Source organism: Felis catus, chromosome X, assembly GCF_018350175.1.
Source record: "Felis catus isolate Fca126 chromosome X, F.catus_Fca126_mat1.0, whole genome shotgun sequence".
NCBI lineage: Eukaryota > Metazoa > Chordata > Mammalia > Carnivora > Felidae > Felis > Felis catus.
The window spans coordinates 122,800,107-122,821,657 of NC_058386.1; the positions used below are offsets into that span (position 1 = coordinate 122,800,107).

Genomic DNA, 21,551 nt, shown 5'->3' on the forward strand with positions numbered 1-21,551 from the left:
TGATTTAGCTTACAAAAGTTAGCCTTGCATACAGCTGTTCAGAAGTACAGCCAGTGAGTAAATGTAGATCTGCCTTGAATGACAAATGCTGCTGAGTAAACCATGTTAAAGGCTATTTTGGGACCACCAAGAATGTGTTTGCATTTTCAAGAGTGGAAACAGAAAGAATATTTATTTGGCATGTGCACCATGCTGGACACAATGCTCACTTTACATTTCTAAACTCATGTGATCTTATAAAAATGTGTGAAGTGGGCCCTCCTATCCCCATTTTGGTTGCACAGCGTTGTGAACGACCGAAATGCCACTGAATTGTACATTTAAAAAAGGTTCATTTCATGCTCTGTGAATTTAACCTCAGTTTAAAAAAAAAAAGACCTAAATTATTTCACAGCGTATGTGTCTGTTAAATCATCACACTGTACATTTAAAATATCTCATTGTATAACCTAAATACATACAATTTTTATTTATCAATCATGCGTCACTTGATAAAGCTGTGGATAAAAGAGGACCTAACCATGGGGAGGGTCTCTGGACTGACCTGATGCTCCTTATCCCATATCCCCTCCCAGCCTCTGTGTCTGTGGCGTCACAGCTCAAACAGCCTGGTGCTAAAATCTACTGACGGGGGTTGATACATCTGCAGACAGTTAGTAGATTTTAGAGTCAGAAGTTGGCACTCAGCTGCTAAAATGTGCTTATTCACCGAGCATGTGACCTTCAGAATGCACGAGACTGACCAGGTGGCTCTGGATTCTTCTCCCACCTACACAGCTGCTGGGTTTCTCAGGCAAGGGAATCCCTGCCGTGTTTGAAAGCCTGTTGCCATTTGACTTAGCCCATTGTTGGGGCGCAGGCAGAAGTGAGGTCACATTGTGCGTAAGCCTTAAGACTCGCCCTTCAAACCTTCCAAGGCCTGGCACCTAATTTTGTTCTTTTTTTTTTTAAGATTTTTTTTTAAGATTTTTTTTCATGTAATCTCTACACCCAACGTGGGGTCAAATGCACAACCCCAAGATCAAGAGTCGCACGCTCTACTGACTGAGCCACCAGATGCCCCTAATTTTGTTCTTTTCAGGTTATATTCTCTTCCCTGAAGAGGGCCCCCCAAACTATAAGCATCAGCCAGTCCCCACAATGTAGAGATCTGTTCCTGCAAACAGAGGAGGTGCTGAACAATAAGCAACCATTCTGTTTTCTAAACTACTCAAGTTGGTGTCCCAGCAATGGGGAGGAGCACCTCCCACAAAACCAGGACTGTCCCCGTGGCCCTGACTCAGCCACAGGAATCCAATGGGGCCTTGCTATGAGGAGAGATATTGCTGCTGTGCTCACCTGTACACAAGCACAGGTCTCTAGAGTTATCTGGATGGAGAGCCATGAGTACCCAATGGGGTGCATGATTTCCATACAGCTCAAACTGCTCCAGCTCCAAATGACCCAGGACTTGTTTCCAGTTCTTGGATTATCAGTGGCTGGTTGTTACCCTGGCTTAGCTCTGCCAGAAGTCACATCCCTGAAATGCACCAACACCCCCTCTCAGAACTCAGCCCATCAGGGCCCAGACCAGAGGTGTCCTGGCTGACCCCACTCCTAATCCCATAAGCATCAGGAAGGAGACAACCACTGCCTGATGGAACCCACATCCAGAGTTCCAGCCAATATGGAGACACTTGTGAAAGGAAGGCCTGGGGAGCCAGGAGCCAGACAGCAAGGGAGGGGGGATAAGAGCTTCCCATCCAATGTATGGTCATGAGCCAAATTGGGGGCCTCACTGGAGGCTTCGTGGTATGGATGCAGGGCCTACCAAGTGGGTCCAGAGCTACAAGTGTGGCTGTGCCCCACCTTCCTGGGTGGCTCTGAGCACTAGGCCACCTGTGCATATGCTCTGGTTAGAGATGTGAAGAGCTGTGGACAGGGTCAGCCACAGCCCAGGGCAACAGAGAGATGTTAGCAACATGACAACCAGACTCAACAGTCTGCCAGCATAAGAGGTGTCAAGACCCCACTGGCTCAATAGGGTGTCTGTGGGTTACTGCTTGAGGGTGTTTTCCATTGGTGTCAGCCTCTGGATGAAGGGAAGTTTGGCTTCAATGAAAACTGCCTAGCCTCCTGGTGGGGACTTTCTTTCCTCACCTCTGAATCCTTCTACCTCTCAAGCATTCTAGACAGAGTGTTTTCTCAGGAGCTGCCTCCCTGGATTCAACAGAGATTTCTTTTGGCTATGAGGTAGACCAAGAGATGACCTAGACCTCAGGAAATGACAGCTCTGTGACCATGATTTCACACTGTCCATACCTAAGAGTCCACAGGGGAACCAGGCTGGACTGAAGCTACAGGGCTGAGGGGATGCCAGGCACCAGTTGCAGAAGCACTCCCTGGCAGCTAGGCCTGACTCCTGCCAGGAGGCTTTGCCATCAAAATATAAGAGCTCACGACCTCTGGAAAACTGGAAGCACTGTGGTGCCTTTGGTATAGTGTTCTCTGTGAGCTCAGTCACCCTCCCTTCAGTTTTGTTCATTTCCTATGTGCTGGATTCCAACTGGAGATATCCAAAGTTGCAGTTGGACAATGCCTCCAGTGACTGGTTGAAGCAGTTAAGGGCAGGCAGGTGGGGGACAGAGGCCCAGATGACTGACATAACACATTGCCAAGTTGTCCTTCTGTATAGATCTCTAGGAACAAGCTTTAAAACAGCATCACTGATTTTCACATGCCCTTTGAGCTGGTTGGGGAGCTGGCAGCCTTCCTGGTGACTGGTGACTTGGTAGGTTTCTAATAGAATGTGTAAGTAAGCACGGCTCATTTGACCAAAATTGTAGGCCACCTTTCTCGATTCAACTGGAGCAGATCTGCTATTATCAGGACTACAGTGCTAGTCTACACACACACACACACACGTTCAAGTAATCCCTTATTAAAAAGACATAGAGATATTCGGGAACGACCACAATTTGACCCCCACTGGGTTGGGGGATGTTGTGCTTTCTTTAAGAGTATCTGCAATTGGCAATAATGTGCACTTCCTGTGTATGGCAAGGGCATTTGTGGGCCATTGGGCCGTCCTTGGCCTATTCCCGCCCCAGGGAGAGAGGCCCCCTTGGGTGAAAGAGAAGAGAATCCATCATTTCCCTACAGGAGCAGTAGAGGAAGAAAGTCACAGCATTAGCTTACCAAAGCTGGGAGGCATTCACTTTACAGCTAGGAAAAGTGAAGCCCAAAGTGAGGCAGAGACCTAGGAGAGGTCATACCACAGGGTCTTTAGAAGCACAGCCCAGAGGGAAGTGAGGAGGTTCAGTTTAAATGACCTCTGAAGGTTCCTCTGCCCTCTTCACATATAGAGACCCAGGTCTGCCCAGCGGCCCTGGCAGCCTCCCAACATCAGGTGTGTGGCCTCCAACCTTGGCTCCGCCTCCACTGTTCCCCTTCTTTGCATGATTCTGGGCTCATCAGCATAATTCCAGTGAAACGCAGATGAAGCTTGTTAACCTGGGTCCTGCACAGATGGGATTGTCTGGACTCAGGCAGAGCCTTTGCCTTCGACCTTCAGTTTCTGTTCCAGCCCCACGCAGTACCTGCTTCATCTGTAGGCCAGCCTCGCCAAATTCGTCCAGCCGTTTGAGACTTTCTCTTCTCCCCATCTTTCTCTTCTCCCCAGAGTGATCATCCTTATCCCACCATTGAGGTTACATGGGAATGTGTTCAGAGGAAACGAGGTCAGGGTTTCTTCCTGTGAAGAAAGACCAACCTGAGAGTCAGAGAAGCTGGCCCATGGGTGCATCTGTTTCTGGCTTCAGGCATCACCAGTCCTAACATGAGTGGGAGGCCCCAGCCTGTCTCTAAGAGCCTGGAAGCTCTGGCAAGCTAGGAGTGCAAGGGTAGCGCTCCAGAAACCCATGTCCAGTGACAGAATATTTCAATTCTCGGGGTGAGGGGGGCAATATGAATTATGAGCTCATTGGATCTGTATGTGTCTAGGTTTGGAGCCATTCTTAAGACTTGCCAACTCTTCTTCCAACTAGTGTGTCTACACTAGAGAAAGGGAGAATGCAGTTCTAGAAAATTACCCACCCAGGTCTGCTCATTTCTACATTTGCTGGGGCTGCTGCTTAGATGGGTCTGGTGGATGCTTGCCAAAGCCACAAGTCCCCAGTTTGGGGTAGCAGAGTGCCACCGGCAGTGTGACAGTGCCCAGACTATGGGGTGGTGGCACGCAGGGGGAGGCAGCACTGCTGGCTGTCAGGTCTAGGCTGCTCACGTCCCTCTGCTCCCTCCAATCCTCTATCCAGTCCTAGTGGGCATATCCTTCTTTCTCAGAGGGCAAGCCGAGGCCGAGGCTGGAGGGCAGTGGGGCGGAATGGGGACCCAGGGCCTGGAGAATGAGATCAGTAACAATACTGCTCCTGGTGTACATGCTTCAGTGATGCCGTGAGGCACACAGTGCAGGCTGAGTGCCCATTTTACAGAAGATATTGAGGCTCAGAGAGGGGTGGTGACTGGCCCACAGTCACACAGCAAATGAAGGAGCTAGGACTTCAATGCAGGTCTTTCGGTGCCTCCTTCAAGGCTCTGTCCTGCACCCCTGCCTGCCGCCGGCTGCATCAGGTGCTGAGGCTGCACTTTCTGCTGGATCAGGGCAAGCCAGGGGCACCAATAAATCCCCTATATGTAGCATCAGACTCTCGCTCCAAACCGCTTACTAGCAGAGGTTCCTGCTTGGGACCAAATGACTCCTCTTGAAGCCAATTGGCTTTCAGGGTTCTCTGCCATTCTCAGCTACCCTGGGGTTGTCCAAAGCATCATATCTTACAATTCTGGAAATGCTGAAAATCCTGTTTGATCTACAAGAAGGTCCATTTCAGTGTATGAGGAGGTTTTTCTGAAGAACAAACATGCAAATGGAATATATGCCCCAATATAGGCCTTTATACTGTACACATAGACACTCATCTGATCCCCTGAATATATATGGGCATATTCTATCCCTCCCTCCCTCCCTTCCATCTTCTCTCTGCTCCTGCAAACCCAATCCTGATGCATCATTGTCTTACCTATTCTGAGGCTACGTCCACCATGCATGATACCTTTATTCCTTCCTTCCAAGCAAGCGTACTAGGGATCATGCTTGTCTCTGAGGGCTTGAAATCCAATCTAGTGAGGCAACGTCAGGCCCTCAGAAACTCAGGGAATGTGGAACAGTACTGAAGAAAGATGTTGATGGAGTACAGATGTACTTGGGAGAGAGACCGAGAGAACCGGCAAGCGGACTGGCCTAAGCTGACCTGGAGGAGGCACCAGTGGGGGAGAAAGGGGGAGACTAATAAGCCACAGGCCATTTCCACCTTTTTGACAATTTTGCTCAGGCCCCATGTGCCTGGTGACCTCCGGAGGGAAATGAGGCTCCCTGAACTGATCTCTCCTAGACGCTTTTGGCCTCCTATGAACTTACCCAACAGGAACCGTGTCCATGTTAAACCTCTAGCTACAGTTTCCAAAATTAAGTGTTCATACCAGCCTGCCAGGTTTCTTTGGGAAGTATAATATATTTATGTATTTTACATGCGTATATATTTATAATGTATACACACACACATATATTATATTCTTTATTCTTATGCCCATTTTATGAGCCTGGACTGTACTCTTATAATCTAGACCTTTCCCAAGAAATCCTTGCTCTTTTTATCCAGACAGAACCAGAAATAATATTGAGTTCAGAGCTGAACTTGGCCCCTATCAGAAGGGTTGCCTTTCTTTTCTCATTATTTAGGGGGTGGGGAAGCCATCACATGCTTTTAAATGCAGTTTAGTGAATTTTCATAAGGTTTTGGGGACCCATCGGTGGCTGTGTCTGCCTGCCTATGAAATGGGACTCTGCAGGCATTTGGGGATGGAGATGGTCATCCCTTTCTAAAAGACACCAGGGAACCTCCCTCACTTCCCCTCCCTGCCCCACCTCCTGCCACCAAAGGGCCTGTGAGGGCTCAGGCTGGGAGTGCGGACACCTGGGGTCTAGTGTTGTCATCGTCCACTAATTAGCTGTGTCCACCACAAGCAAATCACATCTCATTCTGTTTTCTGTAAAAAGAGAAGGTTGAGATGTGGTCTCTAGAAATCCTGCTACCATCCAATGATTTATTTATTTTCTTTCTGATTTACTTATTGTAAAAAAAAAAAAAACCTCACAGCAAGTGGGCAGGATCATGCACAATACATGGCCTGAGGAAAGAGGAGCCGATGGTAGCTGGAACCAATAGTTTGCTGTCATAGAGTCCAGAGACTGGAAAACAGGACACGTGAGAAGCTGGAAGGTTTGTTTAAGAAGGTTCTGGAAGCTTAGGGAGGGACTTGCCACCAATAACATGACATTGAGAGGGAAGTCATTCCAGAGTAGCAGCTTTTGTTGCACTTGCAACAAGGGTGCACCCAAGGGTGCCTTGGGATTCAGTCAGCAGCAACCAGCCCAGTCAGGCAGACCTCAGCCCAGCACCCACTGGCCCAGGTGACCCGCAGAGGAGCCGGTGTGGTGCTAGGAAAGGAGGAAAGCCCAGCTGGCTGCTGGAAATTGAGATGAGTAACAAATCCCGGGGGTGCACAAGAGAAGGCATGCATGCAAGCCTGTATCTAGGCGCAGAAGTCACTGGATAGCAGACTTCCAAGCCTTGGCGGTGCCTGGGGGAGGCAGATGCTGATGTCGAGAGGCTGAGTGCCTCTGTGTGAACATAGCCACCTTCCCTTGGCCTTGTGCATGCTTGGCTGGGGTTCTGGCCATTCAGCCAGGGTGCTTCAGGCTGGCTGTTGAAAGCTCTCAGCATAAAACCTGAAACGCAGAGCTGAGGCCTCTAACAAAGCGAAGTCTCCCTTAACGTCCATTGAAAAAGGGAAGCGCCAAAGAGGCTCCCGCCTGCCCTACCGAACCAGTGGCCTCAGCCAGCACGTTCCCCCCCCCAACCCCCGCAACTGCATTCCCAGGGACAGAGAGGCCAACGTGGCCCCTGGTTAGGCATCCTCCCAAAGTGTTCAGTGAGGCATCCAGCTGCCAACTTGGCGCAGCGAGGGGGGGCACCCACTCCAGCAAATTGGATTCACCAGCAGTGAGCTAACACCCTGGAGGGGCATCCTGGGGTCCGCTTTGTTGTTGAGGAGACAGCTGGGTTCCAGAATTGGGACTGAGTGGGGACCATTGGCTTGGGGGCCTGGAAAGTTGCATGCACGTGCCCTCTCATTTCAGAGAGTTAGAGACCACCTTCCCTTGCCAGTGGTTCCTAATATTAGCTGTCGCGTCCCGTGGCCATGCCTGGTCTTCCCCACGTCCTGCTACCTTGGTTCCAACGAGGTAACAGCAGACTAACAATTAAAGAAACGGTCTGGGAACCCACAGAGTCTGCCAGGGATTCCAGGCTGCTGAACTCACGGCCCCCGCCCTCCCTTCCTTCCCGTCTGGTGCCACATATGCTTCCCTGTCATTACACCTGTAGTGCAGTCCAGGATACCACCACAGCGCGCTGGGCCCAGCCATTGCCGGCTCGGACTCCCTGCAAGGGGTCTGCTATAAAACCTGTACTCGGTCATCCATTTCTATTTTTGATATATGGGAATTCTTTCAAGTCCTTGGGGGAATGTAGACAAAATGGAATTTTCGTTTGGGACTCAGTGACTTGTTTGTGGGCTGCCCCATGACTGATGGAATGAACGGCCGGGAAAGCACGCGGCAGAGCTGCCTGTGTCTCGGGGCATTTGGGTTCATGTGTCCATGGATTCATTCAGCTGCTATTTCCCAAGCACCTGCTCCGGGCCAATACAGAGTCCACTGCCCCTGGATGGAAGAGCGGATGCAGATGACCAGATAGGCCTCTTCTTACACCTTCTCTACCCTGCCCAGTGCATTTTTGCCTCCCCTGTGGCCCTCAGCCCCCAATGGACTTGATGGCAGAGCGGCCCCTCAAAGTGCCCCTGTTCAGGTTGCAGAGAAAAGGCAAAGAAGAAGGCAAGTCCCGTTACTCCAGGTGGTGGAACCCCTCCTGCAGAAGTGACACAGTGTCTTGCCACCAGGGCGGTTTAAGGCGGTGGGTTGTGAGGCTGCCCAGTGGTCATGGAGGGGCCCTGCATTGGCCTGCACCCTGTTGCCCTCCAGCTGAGAAGCTCTGGGCAAGTCCTTCCCCTTCCCTGGGGTCAGGGCCCCTGTCTCTTCCTAGGACAAGGTTGGACTTCCAGGGCCCTTCCATGGCTGCCCTTGGTAACGCCGGCTACCAGTCAGTGAGGATTTACTAGGTGTCACAGAATCTGCTTCATTGTACTCAATAGGCAGAGTAGCATCATGAGATGAGAACTCAAATAAGGCTCATTTTGCAAATGAAGAAACTGGGGTCCAGAGAGGTTAAGTGGCAAGGCGAAGACCTGCTTGTGTCTGCCTCAGAACCAGGACCTTTCACCACACTGCCTCCACTCGCGCTCTGGGCCAGTGGTTCCCATCTTGGCTGTGCATTTAGAATCGGCCCAGGAGCCTTGAGAAAACTCAGATACCCGGGCCCTGCTCTGAATGAGACTGAAGCAGTTCGTCTGTGGTGGGAAGCCCTGGGAATCTGGATGTTTCTCAATGAAGCTGATGAGCACCAAAACGTGACATGTACAGCCCTCTTTTGATGTTCACTCTGTCATGACAGTCGTGGCCAGTGTGGCTCTACCATACACATTGACCCTCCGCCCCCCCAGTGAGCCAGACGTGAAGGGACATCAAAGGATCAGCAACGAATGTCCCAGGAAGACTTCTAAAGCTAAACAGGGTTTCTTTACATGAAAAAGTGTGTCAAGAGAAATAAAGTCGAGCCTGGAAACACAGGCTTGAACTGCACAGGTCTGCTTAAATGTTTTCCGATAAATACAGTCTAGTGCCATAAATGCATTTTCTCTTCGTTATGATTTTCTTAATCACATTTTCTTTTCTCTACCCTACTGTGTTCTAAGAATACAGTACATGATACATATAACATACAAAATATGTGCTTAGTCGACTGTATGTTATTGTAAGGCTTCCAGTCAACAGTAGGCTATTTGTAGTTAAGTTCTGAGTGGTGTCAAAAATTATAGTCGGATTTTTGACCACAGGGCATTTTTCAAGGTTCACTTGTATATGTGTTCCACTGTTGGCGTGTAGGTAATTTCCAAGCCCTTCTCTTTTCACACATGCCTCCACTCCACCCCACTTGCTTTCCCCTCTACTTGCAGGTCATGGTTATTAACATGACAGCCACAGATGACTGTATGAAGCCTTGAACGAGTAGGAAATAGTGCCTCGCTAACTGCTTTGTTCCCAAAGGCTATGCTTTTATAAATGGTGAGCAGCTCCCCCAAGGTACAGGTCGCAGATCGGGGCCTTTTCCTGTACTTTGAGGGGGACGGTTGTAAGTCATTCTCAATAAAAACAAACAAGTGATAGAAAACCATAGAGAATAGAAAGGCACTTGCCAATCTCCCCAAAAGATCCCTACTCCCGATGGTTGCATGTAGGTTCTTCCACGTTATTTTTGTGTGTACTTAGTAGTGTATGTGTGTTGTGTGTGTCCGCGTGTGCAAAGATAAGTGAAACCATGCCTCAGTGACTGTTCTGCCACTTGTGTTTTCCCCTAGACAGTACATCTCAGACAGTTGCCCCAAAGCACACACCTAGATCTACTTCATTCCTCTAAAGATTCTGTTGTGTTCCGTCTGGTCACCACAGCCCGGTACATTTAAACGAGACGGGGAGGCAACCTAAAAGTTGCCTGTCTATGTTGTACTTTTCCTTTTTAAAAATGGGGATATCTGTACACAGGTAGGAATTGAGAGCATCTGAAGTACTTCCAGTTTGCCCTCCAGTGCCTGTCTGGGGCGGCTCAGTTCAGTTAGTGACTTCCGCATAGTTTTGGTGAGCTCTCCCTTACGTGAGCACAGAAGATCCTTTGTGGGACTTTCTGCGGTGTTTAGTATACAGACAGCATAATGCCTAATTTGAAGTGTAACAAGACAGTTTAAATGAAACACAGCAACAAAGAAGCAAGCATTATGGTCCCCCAAAATAGGCTGTATTGTATAGTTTTGACAAGTCTTGAAACTGAGAGATGTTTTATGTTGCAAGTTTCCTGTTCATTAGCTTTCATGTGCCAAGGCTTTATAAAAATTCCTCCCTCCCTCTCCCTCTCCCTCTGTCTGTCTGTCTCTCTCTCTCTCTCTCTCTCTCCCTCTCACTCTCTCTCACCACCACAGGGACCCACTAAAAGGAGACAGGAAGGAGATAGCTTCCAGTTTCCAGGCATGGCTGACGGAGGTTACCCTAATAAAATCAAGAGGCCTTGCCTTGAAGACGTTACCCTTTCTATGGGCCCAGGCGCCCATCACAGCACACCCTGTGCAGAGCTGCAGGTGCCTCCATTGACAATGAACCCTAGCCCTGCCGCCGTGGGAGTACCTGGCCATCCATTACCACTCGAAACTAATCCCATGAATGGCAGCATGATGGGTTCACCGTTTGCAGTGCCATCGGCTGCAGAAATGGGACTGAAAGGGCCTTCCGGTCCCTACTATGACAAAGCCAACAGCATGCCGGCTGTGGACCAGGAACTTCAAGATCTCCTGGAGGAGCTAACAAAAATTCAAGAACCTTCTCCGAATGAGCTTGATCTTGAGAAGATACTGGGGAGCAAACCAGAAGAACCACTGGTGTTAGAGCACCCGCAAGCAACCCTCGGTGCCAGTGCCAAGCCTTCGGTTCAGATGCCACACTTGGAGAGCCTCGGTTCCAGCAAGGAGTTTGCTTCCAGCTGTGGCCAGCTCCCGGGCACGCCACTGCCAGTCCCACCTTCCCCGGCCGGGCTCAGCTATGTGATTCCTGCCAGCGGGAAGCAAGTGGCCTCGCCGGGCTCTTCAGCAGCACAGACCAAGAGCCAGGTCCAGGGGATGGTCCCTGTCGCTCTGCCCCCACTCCCAGTGCCTCAGTGGCATCACGCCCACCAGCTGAAGGTGCTGGCAGCCAGCAAGCAGGGGTCTGCTACGAGGCAGCCGGGGCCCAACCCCAGTTGGTCTGGCCTGCCTCCTCCAGGCCTCTCCCCATCTTACCGCCCGGTGCCGTCACCACACCCGCCGCCACCGCCGTTCAGCCCTCAGAGCCTCATGGTGTCCTGCATGGCGTCCGGCAACCTGCCCGGGAGCGCTTTCCAAGGCTCCCCCAATGCCTTACTGGCCAGCATGGCATCCGGCAGCAGTGCCGCCCTGGGGCCCCCTGTGCTCTACACTCCCGAGAAGCTCCCCAGCCCGGCTCTCAATCAGCAGCCGCAGTACAGCCCACAGAGCTCCCTCCTTGCCAACCTGGTGTCCTCTAGTATCAAAAGTCCTCAGGGACACCTGATGTCTGCTTTGCCCACCAGCAACCCGGGGCCATCCCCGCCCTACCGCCCGGAGAAGCTCTCCAGCCCAGGCTTGCCGCAGCAGTCCTTCACTCCGCAGTGCTCCCTGATCCGGAGCCTCACCCCCTCCGGCAATCCGCTAAGTCAGCAGCAGCAGCCGCCTTCGCAGCAGCCAGCAAACACCATCTTCAAGCCCATGGCCACCAACCCACCCAAAACCCTGAGCGTGATCATGCAGCAGGGGCTGGCCAGCCCCAGCCCGGGAGCCCCGGAGCCGTTCACTTTTGGCAACACCAAGCCCCTGTCACATTTTGTTTCTGAGCCGGGCCCCCAGAAGATGCCCTCCATGCCCGCCACCTCGAGGCAGCCGTCCCTGCTCCACTACCTGCAGCAGCCGACGCCGACCCCGGCCTCTTCTGCCACCGCCTCCTCCACCGCCACTGCCACTTTGCAGCTGCAGCAGCAGCCTGACCACTCCTCTCTCCTCCTGCAGCAAATGATGCAGCAGCCGCCCCCGCGCTTTCAGCGGCCAGTGGCCCCGGACTCCATGCCTTCTCTGCCCAGACAGGTAAGACGGTCTCGCGTCCGGTTGCGTTCCTTTGTTTTGGACATAGGAACCGTGTCTCGTGCTATTGATACTTGGCTCTGGAGGCAAATCTGGCCATAGTCCTCTCTGAGACTGGACTTAACTCTGGAGAAGTCTATTGAAGGCAGCTAGTTCTGTGTGGTCAAGGTGCAGTGTTCATGAGGCCGAGGTTATGGTTTTAGCTCCTGTGCAAGTCACTTAACTTCCCTGGGAGGAAAAATGCACCCAGAAGGTGCTGTTAGGGGAAGGAACCAGGGGAGATGAGTCAGAATCACCTAGAACTGCCTTCCCCTGCACCGGGCCAGGTAGCGTGTTCCCTCACACAGGACTAGTGAAGGCTTCGTAGGACGCAAGGAAATTGCACCGAGGCATGTAAATCCTACCCTGCTGGCATATGGCTGCACGTTGAGCCTTCCAGAAGTGCCACAACAAACTTCTGCTGAGCAGCCCCAGTGTGCCCTTCACCACTGTGCTGGCTTGGACACTGAGGCAGGCCCTAAATGAAAAGGACAGATGCAAATAAAGTAGTTACTCTTACCATCTCCATTCTACAAAGAAACTGAGGCTCGGAGAGTTGAAATGACTTGCCCGGAGTCACATAGCCAGGGGACAGAGCAGGAACTGGGAACCAGGAAGTGTTAGTCCAGAGCCTGTGCTCTTCTCAGAATCACTGTGACTTCTCCCCCTCCCTCATCTACAATATGATCAATCACTGAGCTCAGCTGATGCCCGCCCAGGGGTGTTGATCACAGTTTCCCCTCGTCATTGCTCTGACCCCTGCCCTCATTGGTTATCTATTGCTGTGTAACAAATGACTCCAAGACCTCTGTTTGAGACAACACAGGTGTATTACCTCACGGTTTCTATGGGCCAGGAGTCTTGGCATCACCTAGCTGGGTCTTCTGGCCTTGAGTCACTTGTAAGGTTATCATCATCTCCAGCTCAACCGGGAAGGTTCTTGCTTCCAAGCTCACTCCTGAGGTGGTTGGCTGGAAGCAGTTCCTTGTAGGTGTTTGGACTGAGGCCTCATTCCTCATGAGCTGTTGGTTAGAGGCCTCTCTTAGTTCCTTGCCACGTAGGCCTCTTCATAGAGCATCTCACAGCATGGCAGCCGGCTTCGTCTGACTAAGCAAGACAGAATGTGCCAGCAAGAGAGGCAGAGGGATTGCCAGCAAGTCAGAGGTTACAGTCTTTAGAACGTAGTCTTGAAGGTGATGTCCCATCACTTCTGCTGTATTCTGTTCATTGGACACAAGCATGAAGGTGTGAATACCAGGAGGCAGGGGTCACTGGGGACCATGTCAGATATCTGCCTACCCAGAGCACTTTCTGCCTACCCAGGGCACTTTCTATCTTGGTCCCTCCTTTCCATTGCTCTCAGCCTTGCCCAAGTTCAAGTCCTCTTGATTCTTTGCCTGGACTCAGAGTTGACTCTTAAGTTGGTTTTCCCCAATAAACCAGCCATAACTCAAAACATTACCTTCAAGAGACCTGACATAACAGAGACCTGATCATGTTTCACATTTGGCCAGAAGTTTCCGGGGGCCCATAACCTGGCTCCATCCATCTCCTTGGACTCTGTGCATATCGGGCCCTGTCTGGCACTTTGCTTCTATCATTCGAAGTGCTGGCAGTCGGCTTTATTCCTACCATCCCTTGTGCCTGGCAGTGCCTTCCCACCTTCTTTCTCCTGCCCCACCCCCACAGCTCCTAAGGCTCAGGAACCATCCCCTCCAGGACCAGCCTTGGTACTTCCGTCTCCCACTCTGCCTCTCTCTTCTCTAAAACAGCCAAGGAAGAGAGCTTGGCCGGCGACCTGGCCCAAGGGAAGCGCCTGTCAGGGTTGACCTCTTTTCTGAGGGTCCTGGATGAGTGTGACTGGGGCAGCCCCCGGAGGAGAAAAACCAAGTCTTTTTCCTCCATGCCTCATGAAGCATAAGCAAGCAGAGAGCTCCACACCAGAGAACTGGTCCTCTGATGGACTTGTGCAGCAAACAGAGCATCCGTGGGTGCGGCCAGGGCGAGCCGCAGGCCCTCGTGTGCAGTTTGGGAGCACTTGGGTTTGAGTCTGCGGCGGGTTTACTGCCATCTGCCTTCGTGGAGCTGGAAGTCTCCCCCTAGCAGGCAAGGTCCTCAGCCTGGAGACTAATCACCATCTAACACTGTGAGCCGTTTGGGGTTTTTCTTCAGTGGGGTACATTTGTAGCCTGAGTATGTGGCCTCAGAGCCCCATCAGCTGGCTCAGAGGGAGAATCCTTAATGACCTGAGTCATGAAAATCACACCCAACTGATTACCTAGGTGAGCTGGAGAAAGTGCTCCGGGGAAAGACCAGCAGCCAAGCTCCCTGAGGCTAGGAAGGGCTCAGGTGACCACCACCAGCAGAGGGGGGAGCCTGGGCTCCCTGGATGGGAGGCTGTTGCTGCCAAGAGCTGCCTTCGCTGCCAGTGCTGGCCAGTGCCCACGGGCCAGGCATACAACTCAGCTCTTCACCTGCCTTTTTCTCATTTTAGTCATCAGAGATAGAGGCCGTTATCATTCCCTTTAAAGCCAAAAAGACTGAGGCACAAAGAAGTGACTAGAATTGCCCAGTCACACAGGAAGTTAGGGCCAGAGAAGGGAGTCTGGCTACAGAGCCCATACTTGTAACCCCATGCATGGGGCACTGCTTCCAGAGCCTTCTGATCCTGCTGTAACCTCCAAACTGTTGCCTCTTCTACAAAATGGGCAATAGGTTATGACATGTTGATTGAGGATTCAATGCATTAATACATCTAAAGCGTTTTGAACAAGGCCTAGCAGCACAAAGTACCTGCCAAGGAAGGTTTGCTATCACTATGACTAACTCCTGGCCTTGAGCCTCCAGATCCATTTGGTGGGGGCTGAGATGTGTCACGACAAAATGTGAGCAGTGCTCTCTCCAGACCCCCTGCTTACCGCGAGATTGACAGCCTACAGCCTCGCGGGTTCTCCCTGTCCCAGGCCCTGCCCCACTGACACAACTCCAGGCCTGGTGGAAAAGGGAAAAGGCGGGGGCCACCTGGGTGGCTCAGTCGGTTAAGCGTCGGTCTCTTGGTTTCGGCTCAGGTCATGATCTCAAGGTTCGTGAGTTCGAGCCCTGCATCAGGCTTTGCGCCGACGGTGTGGGATTCTGTCTCCATGTCTCTCTGCCCCTCCCCAACTTGTGCTCATGCTTTCTCTCTCTCTCTCTCTCTCTCACACACACACACACAAATGAATCAACTTAAAAAAACAAACAGGCCCCTGGGGGGCTCAGTCGGTTGAGTGTCCGACTTCGGCTCAGGTCATGATCTTGCAGTTCATGAGTTCAAGGCCCACGTCAGGCTCTGTGCTGACAGCTCAGAGCCTGGAGTCTGCTTCAGATTCTGTGTCTTCCTCTGTCTCTCTGCTCTTCCCCCACTTGTGCTCTGTCTCTCAAAAAATAAATAAACATTAAACAAATTTTTAATTAAAAAAAAAAACCAGAATACACTTCCTACAAAAAAAAAAAAAGGAAGAGGAAAAGGTCATCTTTGCCTGGCGGGCGGGGATCTCCTTCTCACTACCCCTCGCCTGGCTCCCGGTTCTGTCCATGGCACTCTTCTAGCCAAAACACAGAGTGGACATCCAGGCTGGGCACATCAAGAGCTCACCATGCCTTCTCATGGCCTTTTGCATTTGCTCTGAGGCCTGAGAACTCAGCCCTGCTCACCCTTCCAGGAGAGAGAAAAGAGCACAAGCTTTTTCCTTCCAGTGGGGCCAGTTGGTCAAATTTCACTGATGGCCAGACTGAGCCTCAGAAAATACTCTTCACCTACTACGTGGTGACACAGATTGCCTTGTTGCACTTCCAGATGTGATCGTGGTTACCACAGAGGCACTGGGCCTTCATTTTAATCTAGATTTTGGTTTCTGAAAAGAGTACTTTCTAAATGAAAAGTGAGAAACCAACTCTTGAGTAAGCAGAAAAACCACGTCCAGTCATCTACAGGAGCTCATATTTCTCAGCTCTGAGAATTTCACTTGACCAGTTAGGTAAACGACCCAATTTCAGTGGACCATTTGCTTGCACTGAAGGTAAAAGGCAAATGCCATCTGGCTCCAGGGTGGCAGTTTAGCATGGCAGCTGAAGCGAGGGCACTGGGGTTCAAGTCCAGGCACTGACACTGACTGAGCTCTGGGTGGGGAGCAATGTCGCTTAGTCGCTCTGAGCCTTAGGACATTGGAAGACAAAGGAAGCGCTAAGCTGAAATTGCCCAGAGCCCTGCCTGGCACACAGTACGTGCTGGGCTGGGATCCACCACCTCTGAGGACAGGTGCGTTTCCAAATTGAGGACATTTGGGACTATAGAAAGATCATGTGGTGCATATACCAAATATCACACAAGCCTCCAGTAGAACCTGGGGCAGCATTTCCTTACTTTTGCAGAGAAATACAAATATTTAAGTCCACATCAATTTTTGTCCCCAAATAAATTTTGATGCCCAACTTACCAAAATAAAATAGGCTTTCAGAGCTTTTGGGGTTTGAAATTACAGCTAAGGGATGTGGGCTTGGAATTACTAAGGGAGCGACTTTTTGGAGTTGGGGCATCCAGCCCTTCTGTGTCGGATTTTAATGACCCCAGATCTCCTCACTGTATTCCCCACCCTACTCCCAAGGCTGGGTGACGTCTTTCCGTTTTTAATCAAGATGAATTTTGTTTCCGTAATTTAGGGCTCCTTCTCCCTGAAGACTTATTGGAGATACATGCAAAAATCAGTGTTAGAACTTCAATTTTACCACCAACCATGGGTGAATGGAACTTCCATTTGCTCAGAGATGAAAACAGGTCCATTGAGGAGATGGGGGCGGCGGGAGGCGGCCCAGCTCGAGGGCCCTCAGTGCACATGGCTTGGAGAGCTGGGAGTGCAGCATCCTGGGGAGGAGGGATGTGGATGGCGGCCAGTTGGAATAAGAACAAAAAGGCCTGAAATCTGATCCTTGAGGCAGGCTGAGGCACAGGGGAAGGGGGCAGCTGTGGAGAAACAGACCAAAGAGGCACATGATATTGTTTGGACAGATTTTGAGAAGGGTACAAGGGGAGTCCAGCCCGACTGGAGGGAGGCTGGATGAGGCCCCTCCTGGGTTTGCTACACTTTCTACCTTTAGTGATAAGCCTCCCATCCGCTTAGCTGAGGCAGCGATGAGCGCCCAGCAATTGCGGAGACAGTGGGCAAATTGAGAGAACTCGCCATCTTCCCTCCTCGAGGGGCTGGGCCTGCAATGAGGATCTGGGCAGCTTGGTCCGAAGTGGGGCCTTGGGGAAGCCCTCTCACTGCCCTCAGCCATAGGTCCCTCTTGGCCTTGGCAAACGGAGCCCTCTAAAGTGCAGCACTCCCACTGCCCAGGGCCTGATGGAGACAGCACAGGGGAGGGGACCCCAGGGCCTTGGCAGGGTGTAGGCCCCAGGACTGGGCTTGAGACCAGGTTCAAGAGAGCCCAGGCTTTGGAACACTTGGGTCCAAATCTCGGCTCTGCTACTTTTTAGTTTGGCAAGCTATTTTCCCTCTCCGGGCCTCAGTCTCCCCATCTATAAAATGGAGATACTAGTATACCTATCTAAGGGGGTCGCTGGGAGGATTAAATGAAGTGAGGTAAAAGTACTTGGCATAGGGCCTGGCTCACAACAACGCTCCATACATGTTAGCTGCCACTACGTCCGGAAAGTTCCTGAAACTTAGAACACCAGTAAGTAACCCAGTGGAATGGGTTAGACTGCCTCAATGTCCAGGTTCCTCTCCAGCTCTTGGGGGGGGGGGGTTGGGGGGGGATTAGTCAGGGAGGACATTTGCGAGGTGGCTGAAGAGAAGCCAAGTGGTGGACAACACTGGTCGGTGACCCCAGAAAGGAGCAGAGCAGCTGAGTCAGGCCATAGCTTTCTGAGCACTCCTGGCCAGGGAGAAGGGGGGAACGTTGGCTGCTCCTCCCTCCCAGCGCAGACTGAAGAAGTGCTATGAGCTGGAGGGGACTGGGCGGGGGATGGGCTAAATGGGGGATGGCCATTGAGGAGGGCACTTGTTGGGATGAGCACTGGGTGTCACATGTCAGAGATGAATCACTGGGTTCTACTCCTGAAACCAGTATTACACTGTATGTTAACTAACTTGAATTTAAATAAATAAGTTTCTAAAAAATGAAGTGCTAGGGGCCATGGGGAGGGTGGTGCAGTGAATGCTGAGTAACAAATGGGCCAACCCCAGGACTGTGGCTGACAGGCAGAGAGAGCAAACAGCAGAGAGAGCAGAGAGCGAGAGCGGGAGAGTGGGAGAGCAGAGATCCAGGGAGAGCGAGGGCCAGGACCACTGCTTCCGCTTAGTCATTGGCATTGGGGGATGGGGAGGCTTGCTAAGAGCCCCAGATGGATGATGGCCGTGCTCAAAGCACCCATGCTGAACCTTCAGGGATGCCTCCTCCGCTCTCCTCCCCCCTCCCCTCCACCACTCACTCCGCTCCCAAAGCCTCCCACAAGAACCTTTGCAGAAACTCAAGATTCCTTTTGGTTTAAATTTCCAGGGCTGTACTCACCTGCTCAGTAGAGCAGAACCTTTAATTACTGCTGTCTCAGTTAGCACTGCAAATTAAAATCTTTGTATTTGCACCATGACCTCTCATGGAAAACAAAATGATAAAAGCAGGCTAGACCAAGAGAATTGTCTATTCTTGTCAAAGTCACATTGGCTCCATTTTTCACTAGAGAAAGATTCAGAGATGTACCATGTAATGATTCAACAATTCTATACATTAACTCCGTGCTCATCACAATAAGTGTCCTCTTGAGACTAATATAACACTGTATGTTAATGATACTTGAATTAAAAAACTTTAAAATTAAAAAACAATTTTAATTTAAAAACAAGAGAGAGTCAGGAGAGATGGTGACATGAGCCAGCCTTCTTCTAGTCTCAAATTGTCTGTTAGCGTTTAAAACCAGGTGGCCGTTCTCTGGCCTGGCATACTTGATCCCCCTGGAATCAGACACAGCACATATTGTTGGGGTGGGGGGTGGCCTGTGACCTTGGGCTCTTGAGTCCTTTCGCTCCTCCCCTTCATTATTCTCTTGTCTTTAGGGTAAGGGTTGGGGGAGAGCAGCACTGCTCCCCTATTATGAGAAAAGTTTCTTTGCGTTTGTCTTTTACTAATTCTGGCACGAAGCATCACAGCTTCATTTCAAAGGTTAGTCCTGCTGAAATGAGAGAGTGGAGGCCTCTGGGGAAGCTCTAAGCACCCTGGGGAGGACGGGGCAGGTGAGTCAGGTTCCCAGTGCACTAGAGCCAGGGGCCAGCTCAGCACATATCTTCTCTGCCAGATGGGGCAGCATTTTCCTGAATAAGCGTCTTCATTTTGTATGTGAGCGTGATTGTACGTAACGGCTTACTTTTTTCCTTTCTTCCTAAATTGGGCCGCAACATGTTATTTCGTTTGGGGAAAACTTTTTTTAGCTGCTTTGGGAAGAAATATAATTAGACACAGTGTAACATACATTTTTGAAAATGTAGGGGCTAGTTCCTCCGTGTTGACCAAGTTTTGTTTTAACCACTCTGAATTGCCAGGAAACGAAACTCCAAAGGGTGTTGAATTTGGGAAATGCAGTCTCAGAACTTGGTACTAATATTACCAAGAGTCAGGTTTTTCTTTCTGTTTCTTTTCCGGTTTCTGAGAATCATTAATGACCCTCCACCTCAAAGCTACGGCTCTTTTTTAAAAAGCGGAAATTCAAAATGTGCTGCTTGTCAAGTGCTAACCTTTTAAACGTCAACCTTTTTTTTCTGTTGGAAGTTGAAGAACGAGGTGGCGTGTTGCAGTGAGGCAGGGGTACGTTGCTTTGCACCTGGAGTCACAACCCATCACTCAGTGAGGTCCACAGCCAAATCGTGGGGATGCGCAAAACCCCCCCAGTGCAGACGCCTCAATCATAGAGATCGATAGGTATAATTTTGTAGTTGCTTAGTGATTGACTTGTGAAGGCCGAGAAGGCCACCAGTTTCAGAAACCTCCTGTGTCACGTTTGTTTGGGTTTTTTGTTTGTTCGTTCTTCTTGCCTTCACATACTTGACGAGAAACCATGAACTTCGCTGAAGCCAGGGTATTCAAAATGAGGCGTTTAAAATGAAGTGTAGCAAAACCTACCTATTTGTCACTGTAAAGCAAAGGAAGGTTTGCAAAGAGCAGAAGGGGACATAAATTTGTGTGGTGAGCACCTTTCAATGGACCCCATGTGAAAAATTAATAAGATGTAAAAACTGTCTAGGGAGGCTGGAAAGTCACGGGGGGCCTGCGCCATTCAGCTGTGGCCCTGATACCTAGAGCCCGCCATGTTGCTGCATTCCTCCACCTCCCTCCCACATTCCCCCCCCCCCGACCCCCAGCCACCATTGAGGGCCCGCATAGCACAGATTTAGGAAACCTCTCCTGAGTCCATTTGTACTCTTAGCCTCTTCTGTCCCTTGGGGGTTGACAAATTCGAAGATCTGTGAGCTCTGGCCTGGCTACTGGTGAGCTTGAAGGGGGCAGCAGATGGTAGAACACTTTATGGTTGAAGCAAAACCCTTCCCATCCCCCCCCCCCAAAGAAAAAGATTCTGCTTTTTCCTATGGGATTGAAAAAGTTTGGGTTTCTCTTTGGTCTCGTTAATTTTGCCCACGGTGACAAATGATGCTTTCTCCACGTTACTCCATCTGATTGTTGTTCTTCCCATCAAAACAAGCGAGGCTGTCGCGAGTTGGAACTAGGTATGCAGGAAAAAGGGAAGTGGGCACTTTAGGAAAGTATCATATAGTGTTGGCCTAAATGTGGCCCTGAAGGCCTGACACATGTGTAGCCCTGTTTCAGCAGAAAGTATTCCAAGTCTTGCTTTGCTTTGGCGGACTTCATGTTTGAAGCTGCCGGCACAGGTTCCACCCGGCTTTTCCCCCTGTAGCACACTGCTGCGTTCGGCCATCCTCCATGTTTGAGAAGAGAAGGTGAGCATAGTGGTGGGGACCTAGACTCTTTTTTGCAGGCCCATGGCCGGGTGGCACGAGAAGAGAGTTTGCCAAAGCAGCCGACTCCGTAGGCCAGTAGATGAAGGTAGACTCCTCACTTGCAATTTTGAGCAATGATCATTTCTTTCTGTGTGACAAAGCTTTGAAAGGTGTGGGAGGCCCCCAACCACCCCTGAGTGCAGATAAGTGGGAATAGTTCCATGACCCTTTCCCTCTATCAGGCAACACTTTCAGAAACAAGCTGTGGAAAATGTAAACAGACAAAATGTTGACACCTATTAGAGTGGCTATTATTTAAAACAAAACAAAAGAGAAAATAGCAAGCATTGGCAAGGACGTGGAGAAATTGGAAATCATATGCACTATCAGTAGAAATGCAAAGTGGTGCAGCCACTGTGGAAAACGTGATGGCAGTTCCTAAAACTTTAAACATAGAATCACCATTTGACCCAACAATTCCACTCCTAGGTATAGACCCCAAAGAATTGAAAGCGGGGTCTTGAACAGCTATGTGTTCACCAATGTGCATAGCAGCACTATTTATAGTAGCCACAAAGTGGA

The 21,551-nt window shown here is 50.6% G+C and overlaps 1 protein-coding gene across 4 annotated transcripts in view; it reads left to right on the plus strand.

Moving 5' to 3' along the window:
* Nucleotides 1-21,551, plus strand: part of MAMLD1 (mastermind like domain containing 1) — a 121,730-nt gene that overhangs the window by 71,701 nt on the left and 28,478 nt on the right. For all 4 annotated transcript variants that reach the window (XM_045050448.1, XM_019824423.3, XM_023249496.2 and 1 more), the window contains one exon: nt 10,246-11,949. In XM_045050448.1, coding sequence (XP_044906383.1) covers nt 10,246-11,949 — 1,704 coding nt within the window. The remainder of the gene's footprint in view (nt 1-10,245; nt 11,950-21,551) is intronic.